The sequence below is a fragment of the Mya arenaria genome, chromosome 3 (assembly GCF_026914265.1).
Source record: "Mya arenaria isolate MELC-2E11 chromosome 3, ASM2691426v1".
Classification (NCBI taxonomy): Eukaryota; Metazoa; Mollusca; class Bivalvia; order Myida; family Myidae; genus Mya; species Mya arenaria.
Genome location: NC_069124.1, coordinates 90,914,857 through 90,932,768, shown reverse-complemented (window position 1 = coordinate 90,932,768; position 17,912 = coordinate 90,914,857). Strand labels below are relative to the sequence as shown.

The 17,912-nt window shown below is 34.3% G+C and overlaps 2 protein-coding genes across 3 annotated transcripts in view; one reads left to right on the top strand and one right to left on the bottom strand.

The window, feature by feature from the left end:
• Positions 1–554: 554 nt before the first annotated feature.
• LOC128227674 (nuclear receptor 2C2-associated protein-like) lies at positions 555–12,271 on the bottom strand. The gene is made up of 4 exons (XM_052938419.1): positions 12,057–12,271; positions 4,821–4,911; positions 3,482–3,658; positions 555–996 (listed from the first exon to the last, which is right to left on the bottom strand). Exons 1-4 carry the CDS (start codon positions 12,269–12,271, stop codon positions 874–876), a joined length of 606 nt encoding a protein of 201 aa, XP_052794379.1. The 3' UTR covers positions 555–873.
• Positions 12,128–17,912, top strand: part of LOC128227672 (integrator complex subunit 14-like) — a 15,022-nt gene continuing 9,237 nt past the window's right edge. Inside the window, exons 1-4 of one of the 2 annotated variants that reach the window (XM_052938415.1) lie at positions 12,128–12,161; positions 15,245–15,427; positions 16,065–16,235; positions 17,762–17,862. In XM_052938415.1, the coding sequence (XP_052794375.1) occupies positions 15,266–15,427; positions 16,065–16,235; positions 17,762–17,862 (434 nt within the window). In that variant the 5' untranslated portion in view covers positions 12,128–12,161; positions 15,245–15,265. Of the gene's footprint in view, positions 12,288–15,244; positions 15,428–16,064; positions 16,236–17,761; positions 17,863–17,912 lie in introns of both variants that reach the window. The other variant, XM_052938414.1, reaches the window with a different exon arrangement.

Here is a 17,912-nt window from a genome sequence, read left to right as displayed (position 1 = left end):
ATCAGATCTCAAATCTGAGTATCCTGCCGTGCAGTTTGGGGTGTTTTATTATGGAAATGGACCCTAAATGGCCCTGTGCCAATAAACGAATACACAGGAAATTGGCCCCTACTGTGACATGAGTGCAATTAACAGGAGATGCACAGCAGGGGATTATTCCTTAAACTAGGCCTTTATGGCAAGTTATTTTAAAAAGAATTCAATAGATGTAGAGCGGACATGAATTGTAGTCATATGACCTTTGACCTTGACCCAAGCAGGCTGTAAAATGCACTCTGCAAAATTGTCTCAATATGGTGAACATTTGTGGCGAGTATTTTCAAATCCTTCAAGCAGTTCAAGTATTATGGAGCGGACAAGATTTGTGACAGACAGACTGACAGACAACTTGAGCTAAAACAATATGTCTGCCCATTTATGGGGGGAGATATAAATCTTGTTGACAATAATTACATTTACAAGTACCATTTCTTTACTAAACAGAATCCTATTTCCTCTAGATATCTGTATTTTTTAGAAATTGAGGGAGAATACAAGACTAAAACATCAGTTATTTTTTTATTTAGAAATTTAATTTTTTTAGATAAATTTAAAAAAAAAGAAACCAAATAACGGTAACAGCCTTATTAAAGACATTAATTTTGTTGTCTGCCATCATACAACAGCAGTTTAAAGTTCCAAATTATTTTTAACTGTTTATGTCAATATACTTGCAAATTATATATCCCTTTGTACTATGCACCACTGATCAGAGCTAGCCAGTAGCCTCCTTGATCCCTCCTGGATAATGAATCAATGTACAGAGAATCATGTCCATATACCAGAAGTGAACATAACTGCCATTACCATTTTACCAATTCATTTCAACTTAGGTCAGGAATCGGATCCATATAGCACCAGACTATATATTGTTATTCGTCCAAAAAAGTCTGTGCTTGTGCTGAACACAATTTTGGCCGCCTGGAGTTTTTCTGTCGGAGGATCGAAACTAAATGTCTGAACATTTGTTAAGGAAAAGAACACTTAAAAGACTTGCATGTGTATCAACCATAAGTTAATAAGAAAAACTGCAAATCTTCATCATCCATATCTACTTAACTATTTTTAATACATTTATACAACTGCAATGACATTAATATGACAAAACCAAATTACATAATGATGATTGTTTTTCCATTGATGTCAAAGTATCAAAAACGTTCATTTTAAATTAGATCAAATCATAGAAAATACAGAGTTTAATTTTGATTTATATTTTACTTATAAATATCTAATTAACAAAAACTGTTGCCTACTATCAAAATAAGAAGGTTTATTATGCATAAATAAAATTTGAGTACAACATAATAGCTCCAAGTAAGGAGTCAACTACATTTATTGCTGTAAAAGAGTCTGTCACACACTCCCAATGTACCTCGCCAGGACTAAACCGGAGCACACAATTAACAACGGCTCGCTATGACGATGCAACAACAGAAAATTTTCAGCTTGTTCAAATATTCATACTGCTATTTTTTTGGCCAAACTTCTGATGATGTACTAACAATATACTACTGTTCTTAGCAATGTGATACGGTTGCACTGCCGTACTAGTACCATTGCACTGCCGTACTAGTACCATTGCACTGCCGTACTAGTACCGTTGCACTGCCGTACTAGTACCGTTGCACTGCCGTACTAGTACCGATCTTGGAAAATCACCAAATTTGTGCTGCGGTATAGCATCAGAGTAAAAATTGGCTAAGTGTGACAGGCCCTGTTATTCAACAACAGGTTGACCAATACCAACATCTTTTTTAAGTGAGTTTCTTTTTAACGATGTAAAAACAAACCAATCGCAGACTGATTTCTGGTCAAATTGAGTTGAGTTCATTTTTGACAAATTACTTAATTTAATTAAGTATTATGGTGATATTGGGGTAATTTGCTTTGACTTGAATTTGAGGTATTTCAATGTGTTTCTGATATTTTTCACTGATTTCAACTATGTAAGTGTTACAATTAGAGGATATTACATGAGTGGTCAGTCAATACAGATTTTAATAAGGGAGTTTACTTTTCTAAATAAAAAAAAAGAAGCCTTGGTGTTTAATAAACGTCAGGTTGAATTTGTTCAAACTTTATTTATTTTACAACAATTGTGAAGAAAGTTATATTAACCTATACTAAATAACTCTTGTTGGCACGATGTTGAACAAGAGTGACGTCTTGTGTTGTTGGGGAAACTGGAGAAAACTCACTTACTTATCCAGCTTGGTGACCAACAACCAAACTCACATGCGCCCAGGCCATGAATAAAACCCTGGTCAACTTGGTGAGAAGTGAGTGCGCTAACCATAGCCCTTACCAGATAACCAAAGTTGAATTACCATAAATGTTATATTGTATCTATGTCATAAATACTGTTTTGTTTATTTATAATGCTAAATACATGAAATGCTACTATATTAAGCTTTTCATTTATCATGTCTTGTAAAATATCATTAAACTAATTGTTTATACAAAATAAACAATGAAATTCTTACGTAATGGGGAAATCATTTACAGGTATGACATAAAAATGGATAAAAACAGTGTTTTAGTGTATTGAAAGAGTGTTTGGGTGATTGGATGCAACTGTGAAACTCCAACAAACTTATGTGTACACACAGACTTTAATTTTACAAATTAGATGACTGAAGCACAAACTTTTAATATAACCTAAAGAAACCCATGGCATTCAATTACCGACATTGCAAGGAAATGGATAACAAACTTGGGACACTATGCAAATACACATTACAATTTGTTTCTGTAATGATTGGATAGTTGAGTTAAACTTGTCCAAGATGATTTCGTAACTTCTGTATGCCAATATCCATTGTACCTATTTCAAGCTATTGTGCAAACAAGACATAGTCTGTCTACTGGCAAACAGACTGACTGATCAACCCTTGCAAATCTATATAATTTTATGCTCCATTTTTATCGAATATTGTCAATTTGGTCATATTAAACAATCCATTTTTATAGTCATGTGAAAGAGAGAACAAAATAAATTGGTCAATTTTTGACAATTAAAGGGCCATAACTCAAGAGCCATCAAACTTGTCCAATTTATTATTCCCATAAACAATGTGGACAAGTGTGTTAAAGATTGGATGAATGACTATTTAATTAGAGATTGGACAAGTTAAATTTTTGAAAATTATAGGGGCATATTTCAGACATAACTAAAGTGATCAGGCTGAATATCAGCCTCCTGAGATATTATGCCAATAAACATTAAGTTTGGTAAAGATTGCAGGAAAACAATCAAGGAAGAAAGAGCACAAGAGAAGCAAAATTAAGATGCCAACCTGACAAGAGCAGTGTTAATGACACATCATTTCAGGAATGCCCTGATTCCAACATGCTAATGATTTTGCCACCAACTCCCCCGCCCATCCCATTTTAGGTCAGTTGCAGTGTACATACATATTTTTCCACAAAAAGAGGATACTTGAAGGCCATTGATGTCATCTGGAAAGAAGTCTCTGACTTTTGCCCATTGAGCACTGCCCTCTGTCCGGCCCTCCAGCCAGCACTCACGGCCCGCAAAACCTCCTTGAAACTGGAGCTGCATTTTAGTGAGTGAGGACATTTGGTCAAACTCCATACTGATCCACTGGGGGGAACCCTGCAATCACATGTACACTGTCAATCTGGTTCCATGTCATATCAAGGAGATATTCATGGGAAATATTTCTGTTGCCTGCACTCTCTAAATTTTGGAAATTTTCAAAATTTAGGAAAATGCAAAATCATGCCAACGTATTGATGTATTGATTCAATCGCACATGCAAATGTTTTGACTATATATATGATATGCTCACGGTGGTCTTGTAAACATCTTGTTTTTTTGAAGAAAAATATTTACATAATTTTTTATAATTCATCGAAACGGTGGCAAAAATATTACGAATTTTTTGAGGAACAGACACTTTTTTATGGAAAACAGCCTTTAAAAGGAAGTACCAAGAAAATCAACATCAAATGCAAAACAGCCTGTATTCATATCAAAAGCATACATGCAATATTTCTGAAAAGCTTCCCATAGTCCAAGTATTTTGCTCAGAAAATCAGGTGATTTTGCCGCAAACTGGAGGGATTTTAATCAATCGTCATAATTGGCATTTAATGGTGTGTTCTACTTTAGAGTAATTAATAAAACTCTCATTTCTTTTCAACTGAAAAGAACTGTACTGAGTATACATACTGCAAGCAATCTAATCTACATCTGTTAATTTTTATTTTGGCAGATATTCCCCTCCTGGGGCAAAAATCAATGAGAATTTTCACCCCGCCAGGAGAAATGGAATATATGCAAAAGTATATTTTAGCTGAAGCGTTTAAGTCAACAGGAACCAACATTATGTTCAAAATATTAATGGAAAATGTGAAATCGTAAATATTCATGAATTTCATGGGTTAATTTATCCACAAATTCAAGATCCCAATGAAATGTTGACCTTTAATTCTGAAATCATACTGTCTATTTAAAAGGGTGTACAATGTATCCACATGAATATACATGGTCACAGTAAACACTTTAAGGAGATTCAACGGCTTCACTGTCATAAACTGTGTGACGTAGATGATAAATAACACGTGTGGTGATTTTGCAGGTGATTTTGGTCACAGCTTTGATTATTTGTTCTTGTTTTTTCAAAGAAATGAAAATCCAAGAATTTAAGTAGCCACAAAATTGTCCTTTTTGAAAAACCATGAAATTTCAAGCCAATGAATATGAATGATTTCACAGTATAACATTACTTGTGTTAGATCTAGGCTGGAGATACCTGGTCCGAGTTCCAGCAGGTGTCGTCATCACTGTCAACCAGGTGCTTTTTGCCAAACTGCTTTGTGTCTCGGTTCAGCACAGAACTCACCCTGAATATGACACATACATGCACTGTCATTTTGATTTGATTTATGAACATATGTTGCTATGAGCATCTGGTGGGGCTCATACTCTGTATGCAGACAATTCCACATCGCTAGCTAGCTCTATAGCTAGACAGTATCAGTACTGCTATGCATAAGGCTTAATCTGGTTACATATCTTACATAATTGTTGTGTAGTGGTTAAAATGAGCATTTATCTACAGAAATTATTAAACTGATGCTATGACTTTTTACATTAAAAAGATCAAACCACCTTTTTAAATGATATTGGATTTTCAGATTTATCTTTAATAAATAATGGTGATGATATAAACTGGGTAAAAAGATATATTGTACCAAAACTACGAAAGCATTAAACTAAAACTAACAAATATTCAACACTTTCTTTATTCCATGGGTTTAAAGATATTTAGTCGACAAAAACGAAAGTCAATGAAATCTATTTCTTAAGAATTATGGAAACAAACTGGTTTTTAAATGTGAATTATACAATGTCCTAATCAACAAAATTTCAAATATAAAGAAGGTTCTTTCATAAATGATGTCCTCAAAGCCAAAGTAAAAATAAACAAATTTACGACTCTCAAAAGTGATATGGAATAACCAAAAAATATGCAATACAGTAAACAAGTTGTTTTTTAAACAAAAGTATGAAAAAAGGTATCTTGTACATATTTATGACTATATAACAAACAATTTTTACTCATTTTAAATCAAATTGAATACCTATACAGCATATGGAATACAGATTTTATAAACTATCAAACACTTGTTCGATCAATTCCATTACAAATTAAGACACAGCTGACTACAGGTGGGATTATTCAAACAAATATTCAACAATTTAAAGAAAAAGTTGAAACATCAATACAAAAAAACAAACTTTTGTATTCAATTTGGTTGCTAAATAGTCTTCACCTGACTTTTGAAACAAAATGGACAGAGACTCTGAAAATAACTGAATGTCTGGAATGGATATTTTTATATATATATGGTAACATTTACAAATCAACGCTACAAAGATACAACACTGCATAGCTTCAACTACAAATTCCTCAGAACAATGCTACCGACCAATCAATTTCTGTTTGAATTCAAATCAGTTGAATGCAGTCTAAGTACATTTTGCGATTCAAATGAAGAATCAATTGACAATTTTTATTGGGAATGTCAAAAAACACAACAGTCATGAAATAAATTAAACAACTTTATTGCATTGACATCAATGAATACAACAATTTACAAGCATGAAGCCCTACTGGAAATAGTCCAAAAAAGCAAGTTCAGTAATATTTGTAATTTTTTAATTATCTTAATGAAATTTTATATCAACTCAATAAAATGTAATGACAGACGATAATGCATATTAGCATTATCCGAAAATAATAGAGCAAATAGCATTATAAACAATGATAAATATGAAACCCACAGATTTAAATGGGAAGTTCTCAAATTCTAAACAATTAATATACATAGAAAGGGGACACGTCTAGCCTAGTCAATGTATAAATTGTAGAAGGAAACCATTACTGCCTGCCTCCTATATGAATTCTGCCTTAAGAAAAGCCATTCATCAGATGAAAATAATAATGCGACTTATTGGGAAACTACAGACAAATGAGAAATCTAGTTAATAAAATCAACAAAAATCTTCTCTTTTTTTTGAGAGCAATGCTCTGGAGGTTAGAAGCAAACTGATTTTTGGAAAACAATAAAACCTTTCCTCACTTATAAAGAAACTACTTGTCAAAACTTGAAAAGAATTTTGTGCTAAGTGAAAATGACTTATTTATCTCTTACCAAGTGGAGATCAGTAATGTTGATGATGATTTTTATATTGATGTGGTTATAAGAATATAGGCGACAGTAATATCTCTTGTGATGACAATCATGCTAGTATAAATAAAATCAAGGAAACAACCAGTATTCCTTAAGAGCTATAATTCAAACTTGTCTCTGTAGATTTTAAAAACAGATTGGAAATATGGTTATAAAAAGGGAACTGGGTGCGATAAAATTTCTGTTAAAATGTTAAAAATTGCTTCCCCTGTTATTGCCAAATGATATAAAAATAGCACAAGTGGCTTCAATACACAAGAAAAATATTATTTTACATAAGAATAATAATAGAGCTGTCAAGTCTTTTACCTATGATGTCAAGGTATTTGAGAGAGCCATCAATGAACAACTGGTGTCATACTAGGACACAAAAGTATTTAACCTTTTCCTTACTGGCTTAGTGCATTAAGAAAAGGCTATGGTTGTAAGACAGCTCTCTTAAAAATTATTGAGGAATTGAAAATACTTAGTCAATATCCAATATTTGGCAGAAATTTTGATGGATCTCTCAAAGGCCTTTGACTGCGTACCTTATGATCTATTGATATTGAAAATAAAATTTTATGGTGTTTTATGAACAGTCCCTAAGACTTATCGAAAGTAATCTTTTAAACAGAAAACTATGTGTAACTAAGACTTATCGAAAGTAATCTTTTAAACAGAAAACTATGTGTAAAAATTGGAAATATATGTAATGCTTATCAAAACATTGTCTAAGGTGTTTCAAAGCACGCAAAAATATATGTACCGTTAGTGATTAACAAAACATTGTTAAAGGTGTTCTACAGGGCCCAATACTTGGACCTATACTTTTCAATATTTCTATCAATGATATATTCTACTTCATCAATACGAGTAAGTTGTTCAATTATGCAGACGACAACACTCTTTTTTCATTCCTCTAAAAGTCAGGAGATTAAGAACAATTGCCTTAGAAACATAATAAAATTATAAAACTTTGAAAAATATGTCTCAAGAATATTCTAATGATCTAGAGAACTATAAACATGTTGATTATAATTTTAGATACACAAATATTGTTGAGATTCCACAACCAAGGACAGAAAAGTATGGCAAGAAATATTTTCTGTATGCTGCCGCCAAACTATGGAATCAGCTCCCAGATGACTTTCAAAAAGCCTCTTCTTTTAACCACTATCACGCTCTGGTTATTTTCAAGCACTCAAATGCTGGGCAAGGGTACATAATAAACAGAGGCTGACAAAAAAAACTAAATAACTACGCTAAAAACTATCCATTATGTTGCCACCAATTGCCCATGGACAGCATGAACATTCTCCCTCATAATTATTAATAAGGGCGGTTAAAGAAGAGGCTTTTCAAAAGATACTTCTGTTGATTATGCTTGAATGTGCTAAATTTATTAGTTGCCTGTATGCTACTGAAGATACTTGTTTGTGATTGATGTGTGCGAATGCTTAAAATGGACTCGCTCATGTTTTTATTAAATGCATTTTACTATCACTTCAAAAGTTAAAACTAAGAGACTGAAAGCTGGAATCCTTCAGCAAATGTTCTATGACTTTCCTGGTGGCTTTCTGGTTAAGGCATGTTTTCTATTTTTTTTCTTGACTTTACCGGCTTGGGTTTGACCCCACTAAAACAAAAATATTGTTTTATTTGCAAGTCAAACAATGATTAAATAAGTGTTTCCAGATGCATAAACGAGAATACAATTTTTGGTCCAAAAACATGAGTGAGTCCCCATACAATAGTTTTGCAGATAGTTACATGCTTGCAGGTCCAACACACTCTGCATACATTATCACCAAAATTTGTTAGCACGTATATGCTTTTAGGAACTGATGGATGGATGGATGGATGGATGGATGGATGGATGGGATGGACGGACGGACGGACACACAGACACACAGACAGACACACACCGAACCAAGGATTACACAAAAAAGAGAAAACTCTTATTTCCATTGCGGTCCATTATTTGGTGGCATGGCATAGGGAGGCATTGCATATTTAAACTAGAGCTATCACTGAAGGTGATTAATATCCCCGAACGCCACCTCTCATTATGATTTATCATTGTATGAAGTTTTATGAAATTCCATCTAGTAGTTTTCAAGTTACTGTGCGGACAAAAGTTTGACAAAAAAAAACACAGAAAAAGGCAATAACTCTGTAATTTGGTAAAAAAGTGTAATGATTCATGTACACTGAAATCCTTCTCATTGTGCTGTACCATTGTATAAAGTTTTATTACATTCCATCCGGTAGTTTTCAAGTTATGCTTCAGACAAGAAATAAGTAACAAAGGGCAATAACTCTGTAATTGGCTGAAATAGAATTGCGGTTCCTGTACACTGCACTCCCTCTCATTATGATCTATCACTGTTTGAAGTTTTATTAAATTCCATCCAATAGTTTTCAAGTTATGCTCTGGACAAGAAAAAGTAACAAAGGGCAGTAACTCTGTAATTGGCTGAAATAGAATTGCAGTTCCTGTACACTGCAATTCCTCTCATTATGATCTATCACTGTATGAAGTTTTATTAAATTCCATCCAATAGTTTTCAAGTTATGCTCCGGACAAGAAAAAGTAACAAAGGGCAGTAACTCTGTAATTGGCTGAAAAAGAATTGCAGTTCCTGTACAGTGCATTTCCTCTCATTATGATCTATCACTGTATGAAGTTTTATTAAATTCCATCCAATAGTTTTCAAGTTATGCTCCAGACAAAAAAAAGTAACAAAGGGCAGTAACTCTGTAATTGGCTGAAATAGAATTGCATTCCTGTACACTGCAATTCCTCTCATTATGATCTATCACTGTATGAAGTTTTATTAAATTCCATCCAATAGTTTTCAAGTTATGTTCGGGAAAAGAAAAAGTAACAAAGGGCAGTAACTCTGTAATTGGCTGAAAAAGAATTGCAGTTCCTGTACACTGCACTCCCTCTCATTATGATCTATCACTGTATGAAGTTCTTAATTTCCATCCAATAGTTTTCAACTTATGCTCCGGACAAGAAAAAGTAACAAAGGGCAGTAACTCTGTAATGAGCTGAAATAGAGTTATGGTTCCCGTGCACTGCACTTCCTCTCATTGTGCTTTACCATTGTATTAAGTTTTAATAAATTCCATCTAGTAGTTTGCAAGTTAATGTCTAGAAAAAAAAACTGACAGCAAAAAAACAACAAATAAATGGCAATAACTCAGTAATTAGGTAAAGTAGAGATATGGTACTTGAACACTGCATTTCCTCTCATTGTGCTTTACCATTGTTTGAAGTTCCATTCAATTCCATTCAGTACTTTTCAAGTTATACTCTGGACAAAAAAAGTAACAAAGAGCAAAAACTCAGTAATAGGCAAGAATTGAGTTATGGTTATTGTACACTGCACTTCCTCTCATTATGCTCTACCATTGCATGAAGTTTAATCCAATTCCATCCAGTAGTTTTTGCTCCGGACAAGGTAAATTGCAACAGACCGACCGACAAACCGACCAACCGACCGACCGACCACAGGGTGACTCCAATATACCCCCTTCAAACTTCGTTTGTTGGGGTATAATAATAATATAGCTGTAATCGAAATTGCAGAGGTATATCAAAAGTTAGTCTTTATGCATTAAAATAAATATTGCCGTAGTTGTATCACAGTCACTTTACATAATAAGTTATAAGTTGAGTAAGTTATATATAATTATCACATTATAGTATGAATATGACAGTATGTAGTACTTATAAAATGGGAGGTTAAGTTAAAATAGTTCCTTTACTGAAAATCTTTGAATAAATAAATGAATTTTTTTTTTATTAAAACTCTAGCCTTTTAGCATGACTTATTATGCCAAATTATCTAAAAAAAAGATTCTTTACAAGCAATTTAAAAACAGGTAATTTCTTAGTCTTTGCTATACTAGATGGCAATTTGTTCCATAAGGAAATACCAGAAAAGAAGGACTTTAACTCAAAACCTTTGACCTCTGGAACAGCATAAGCCCCTTTCTGACATAACCTTGTCCTATGTGTGCGTATAGTATCTTGGATGAAGTGTTCTGGGCCAATGTGAGACCTTGCATCAAGATCCAAAACAAACCTCATTAATTTTATTTTGTGTGGTTTGGAGCTTGGTTTTAAGACATATTTATTTATGTCATTATGCCAAACATATTCAGATATCATAAAACACTTACATGTGTCCATTGTTAATCATGTATCCTGATATCTGTAAATCTGGGACAAATCTGACAGGTTGTGTACATGTATAAAAGGGTATTCTCCACCCAGAATATATTTTTTGTGGGGGATCCGTGGTCTTGAGGTAACACACTTGACTATCAATCCAGAGGTCACAGGTTCGATCCCCTGTCGCATCACTAAAAAAAAACTAATCGTCTTCCGGGAGGGATGTTAAATGAGGATCCCATGTGACAGTGCTATGCACTGGTGCATGTTAAAGAACCAGGGTAGCTCTAACCAGGGTTACATTCTGTCTGTGCACTATGCTCCAAAAACCTTAAATGACTAACAATCTTAACGGAGCACTCGCCGAATGGGCAAGGCCCTAGTGCGAGTATAAATAAGCTTACACACCCCACCAAAATATATACCACTAATGACAAGTTTAATCCAGTTTAGATCACTGTCCGGTAAATATTGAACAATTTTGTCATTATTATTCAACATCGATGCATAATATTACTATATATTCTTTCCCACGGTGTTAAATGGTAGAGTGTTGTAGCGTTACAGGGATACATAAGTACATGTCAGGGATACATGTCAAAATAATAAAAAAGTAACCCTGATCGCTCATTATTGTAGCTAGGTCAGACCATAATACCACATTGAACAGGCATAATCAAAATGTCATTGAATTAAGGCCATGACAAGGAGTTTCTTGGTGTGTTTTGTAAGGTTACCATTCTTTCAATATAGATATTTTAACCTACCATTAGCCTTGTTTGATTTGGAACAAGCCATAGAATCAAAATGATGTTAATTGTCATGTTATTCATCCTCTGTATAAATATCAATTGACCAAAATAACAATTTAATATGCTTTCATTCCTTCGTGCTTTTATTCTTCAATGTGTGTTTTAACATAATAGGAAATGATCATGGCGGTGACGCCTGACGGCCAATATTCACAACTATCCGAATTGTGTTGATATCCAAATTATATACAGTTCATTTTTTATAACCAGTTTTCAACCACATTTTTTTACTTAACACATAAGTATTTCACTAAAATAACTAAATTACAACTTAAAAAGTATAATGTCAATAGAATGAAAGAAATATCAACCTGATATTAGAAACAGCAATGTCTAATTTGTGAGACATAATTAATTTTATATCTTTACGTTTTTTGGGTACCGTCAATGCAGCACACAACAGTTTGAAATGAAATGTAGATATTATTGAATTTTGCTTGGATAGATAGATAATAAATCGTATTTCTTTGATAAACATGATATCAGTCTTCAATTCCCATATGTAATGAAAGTCAAATATCTGCATTTTCAACAATATTAAGGTACATGTACTTGTCATTCGTTCAGTAGAGTTGAGGTTATTTCGGATTTCGTATATCCGAATCAGAACTTACATACATGTAACTATATTCCATTAATGTCAAACACATACTGGGAACCTAGCTAAAGAACTTCATCGAACAATTTTTATAGTGCTGATAGAACTGTTTATGTTGCGTAAATGTCAAAAAAATATAATAGCGACTTTTAAAGTTATAGAATCCAAAACTACTGGGAACCTAGACATTTGTGCGTAAAGCTGCAAAAATGTTTGTAAGATGTGAAAGAAACAGAACTTTTAAACCAAAGTTAAAAATAGGAGGTACAGATTAGGTTAAAAGTAAAAGAAGCTTGTTAACTATGGTGAGACATGTTCAATCTGACTGACATCCTGATTGAACTGCTCTCGAGTTGGGCAGGCCACTATGTTGGGTTGGAGGTTGTACAGTGCTTTGGATGATGTGTTGTTACTGAATAATTCCATTGTCACTGTTGACCAATGATCTGTGATTATTGTTTTATAGTGAGATGACTGGTTGAGAGATATAACATAAATTTACCCAATTCTAAAAGTAGCAATCAGACTTTTTGTGTCGCCTGAAAAGACGACATATAGGGGTTACTTTTGTCGGCGGCGTCGATGGCAGCGTCAGCCAAGGTATATCTCCTATATATAAACTATTAGTGGTATCAACTTGAAACTTCATAGCTAGATAGATCTCATTGAGGGCAAGTGCAGTGCACAAGAACCGTAACTCTTGCTGCCATATTTTTAGAGTTATTGCCCTTTGTTAATTTTCATGCTTAGTTTTGTCCGTGGCATATCTCGAAAACTATAGGAGGCATCTACCTGAAACTTATTCCGTAGGTATATCTGATTGATGGAAAGTGCAGTGCACAAAAACCGTAACTCTTGCATCTATATGTTTAGAGTTATTGCCCTTTCTTAATTTTCAAGCTTAAATTTTGTCCGGGGCATTTCACGAAAACTATAAGAGTTATCAACTTGAAACGTTATAGATAGATAGATCTTATTGAAGGGGATCGCAGTGCACAAAAACTGTATCTCTTGCTTCCATATAAGAGTTATTGCCCTTTGTTAATTTTCATGTTTAACTTTACCTTGCACACTTTTTTAGCTCACCAGAGCACGAAGTGTTTAAGGTGAGCTATTGTGATCGGTCTATGTCCGTCGTCCGTCCGTCAACAATTGCTTAAAGAACATCTCCTCTGAAACTACCTGGCCAAATTCAATGAAATATCAGTTTACACAAATCATAAAAGGTGTTACTACGAACAATAACACAACCATTGATTTGATATTTGTGAACTTTGACAGTTACAAATCTGTTGGTGAATTGGAGTCTTACTTCAGCCATCATAAACCGGTCTGGATAGCAGTTTAGACAGAAGCAAGACAGAGCTCATTTCACACCTGAAAACGTATTAATCCATTATCTTCAAATTATTTCTCATTGTCATTGACTTCAGTATTTATTAGGGATGCAAACGAATGGCAAAACAGATATTCGAATATTCGGTAATTCTTTCGATCGAATATTCGAATATTCGATTAGCGAAATACATATTTTAGAAGATGTAGTAAACTACTATTATTATTCGCTAAAGTAATAGCCGGGGCATTTAAACCCTATTTTGTCGTATCCAGTACGCGCGGCGGACCCTGATTTCCCCAAATGAGCCTTTGAAATTCTCCATTTTCATGAAGTAAAAAGCAATACATTATAAACAGACAAACAACAAAATCGAATAATTCAATTCCGCTGCCTTTTGTAAACAATGTGAAATTAGATGGATTCCTAGTAAAACAGTGTTTTGCGCCAATGGAAGGTCTTTCCGTAGGATGATCAGCCTCGTTCTGAGATTGACCTCTAAACTGACTAAATATAACTATGGAAAACTCAAACCAACTCGGGAACTAGTAAAATAGTAAAACGAAAACATAAGTGGATTGGACTTATTTATTGTACAACAATAGAGGAATTATATTCAAAAATCCATTTCAAAGCACGAAAATTGTATTGAAAGATGAAAACAGTTTAAAGCACATATATGCAACAACATTATTGTGGCATTTATATCATCACCTCGTTTTGCGCTATTTTGCACAGCATAATTTGCAGCCAAGACAACACATTGGTGTTAAAGCCGATCCCTAGCCAGTTATTGTAAAAGTAGGGGGACTTTTTATAGTACCCGACGAAATGTCCCTAAATGACACATGTCGCGTGTCTAGTCATCACATTCACACCTCTGGGATTAGGGGCCAATCGTTTTAAAAACAAGATAAACGAGCTTTATAAACAACATCAGTGATGAAGGCAAAATGTGTTTTGTTCTCTTTATTGATTTTTTTTTTCGAATATTCGAATACCGATTTTGACATTCGAATACCAAACGTTTGATCGAATATTCGAATATTCGAATATTCGTTTGCATCCCTAGTATTTATTATGCTCATTTTTGCTTATATAACCAATTGCTTGCTCCTGGCTTAACGTTGTTACCTTCAGTTCAAATGCCACCTACACTTGAAAGTTAAATGGCAACATCATTGTCTATAAATGAATAAAATGCCAATCAAACAGCTATAATGTCGACAGTAAATAATTCGTCAGGCGACACATCCGACTCGCAGAGTTCTAGTTTATGTGGGTATGACTAATTTTCTTTTTTTGTATGTATATCATCATTTTAAATGAATGACACCTATTTAAAAGACAAAATATACTACAAGGCAATGAACTCCAAAAGGCCACGCTCTATTAAATTGTCACAAATACATTGTACACGTTTATGCACTCCATGCAGACCAATGATTTCTGCTGCTTACCTTGTCTTCTGAAAATAAAACTGAAATTTGAAATGCAATGGCCATTTTTGCAATATGATTAGCTCAGATTTTTTGGCATTAATGACAATTTGTTTTACATTACAGTTAATTGACTTTCCTTCAAGAATGCCAACTGTAATAGCATTAGATGTGTCACTGTCTATGAGTAGACCAGTGAAAACTGAAAGCTCCAGTAGTGACTTCACCCGCAAACATCTGGCCATTCACGGCATCTCAACACTGCTGGATTACTTCACTGCCACCTGCAAACTGGAATTTACATCCCTGGTACTCTCGCACTTAACATTTTTATGGGGGTAGGAACATGAAACATCAGTGGCAAATTGCCCTTGATCAGTACATGTTCACAATTGCTTTGGGGTCAGTAATTCAAAGGTCAAGGTCACTGTCAACAGCCTTATTCAAATGTGTGAGCACAGTAACTTGAGCCCAGGATGACTTAGGGCAATGAAACTCCAGTGGTAGGTTGCTCTTGGCTAAGAGATGACCCCTGTTGTTTTTGAAGTATGTAGGTCAAATGTTATCGTCACAGTTAACAGTCTTGTGAACAGCCTGAGAACAGTTAGACCTTAGGGCATCAAATTCCGCTTGAAGGTTTTCCTTTACCATTGTGTGATTTTTGTTGTTGTTGTTTTTGAGTCAGAAAGTAAGTGGTCAAGATCTAAGCCATCGTTTTTAGAACAGCTTTGTCCACACAGTAACTTGAGAACAGTTTTACCTTAGACCATACAACAGGCATAATAGGTTGCCATTGACCATTACATAATGATACATTGTAATTGTTTTGGCCACTTTTTGTTGACATTTAAATTGTAAATACCTTACATTCATTAAGACTACACCTGTCTCCTATAAGGCACAACATTATAACGCATGCTATTATCTGTTTGTACATTCTTCTCAGGTTGTGTTTTCTTACCTATGGGAGCAATTAGTACCATTCACACGAGATGTTGATTCTATAAAAGCTGCATTGTCAAGTGTCGGTGACTACAGTAAGACGTGCTTTGAGCCGGTACTGGCCAGCCTGGGCTCGCTGGTGGTGGATGAGTTTGGGGGATCCACACCCACACAGGTAACACACTCACATTCTTCATTCCCCTTCATCAAGATAATGAGTTATACCTTTGTACCCTATAAACATAATTAGGTCCCCTCAAATTTATTTGCACGTGCCCTATAGTAATCACCCAGTCCGTCTGTCTTTCTGCACCAACATTAGGGTTTATGGTTTCACTTACATTAGGTTTAGGGGCTTTTTTGTATAGTTATTTTTATGAAAAGCTCACACATAAAAATGCTTGTGAGCTTTTTTAAAGAAGAAAAGACCTCATGAACCATAAATGTTGGTTCGTCCATCTGTCTCCTTTTTTCATGTTTTTTCTTAATAACCGTTGAAGAATATAGCTTAAACCTTTTTAGTTTGCTCCCAGTAAGGATACACTCCTTTATGACACATTATGTCTCTCAAATTTAAATGTTGTTGGATTTATGGCCCTTTGTAAACTTTGGAAAATTCAGCAAATCATTTTAGATATACTGAAACTTAAGCATGGATATTATTATAACAATGTGAACATTTTTGTTGTACAAGAATCTAACCCTGTGAACTTTTGTTACCAATTCGCCTCCCATAAAATATATTGTAAAATAATAACCAGCATCACATCCAGGCTCATGTGAATTAAAGAACCATTACTCACAGGCCAACTGTTCCCTAGTTGTTACCTTTGAAGTCAAGTGTTTGGAAATAAATTTACTTTTCATCAGAATTTGAACCATTTTGGATGGAAAAGTATGAAACTTGAAGTATCAATGTGACAATGTGATGTTGATTGTTGTACAAGAATCATAAATGGGACCCATTTTTACCTAATCATCTCCCCTTGATAAGATGAAAATAAGTTAACACAATTTATGAATTTAGTGAATTAAAATTTGAAAGATTTGTAATAGTGATAGGGACTGGTTCTAAATTACCTCCCTTGACAAACAAGTGTGTTGTATAAGACTATTTAAGAAAGGGATTAGTTGATGGCAATTTACTTGTACCCATTTAACCATAACTCAATTATCAAACGTTTTCCTAGGTTAGAAGGAAACATTTTAGTGTTACTTGTGCATAGACCACATGGCAGTGTGAACGTGTACGCAATCCAATTTTACTGCATGGCCCATAGTGGCATAGTTATAGATTGACTTACAAGATGCATGCGAAATGCTCCTCCCGTCAAATATCTATCATTCAGGGCCCTTATCACATCATGTAGACTAGTGTTTTTTAACCACTTCTTAACAGTACTTTGATAACATCGTGTGATAAAGTCTATCAACCAATCATGCAACAACAGAGCCATAATTAAGTGACTACTAGCATTGTTAACACTAATGAAAATTGTGGTCTTAAGACAACATTTGAGCAAATATGAACATATGCTGAAGGGTTCCAGGTTTTGGTTTGTCATACAAAAAAACTGCATTTTACAAAAATATTAGCAAGTACCTTTAAGTGACATATATATTGTGTGAAGCTACCTTGACAATCATTTAATAACATACATGATACTAATACATAAGTGTGTGGTTGTTCTGGTTTCCTAGGTGATTCTAGTGACAGATGGCAGCACGGGGGTTGGAGCAGGTTCCCTGCAGCAACTCGTAGAGGCATGGGAACAGCCAGAAGATCACACCGACACAGTCAGGTACAACATCCTTTTAGAAATATATTTTTACATAACTGCACAAACATTAA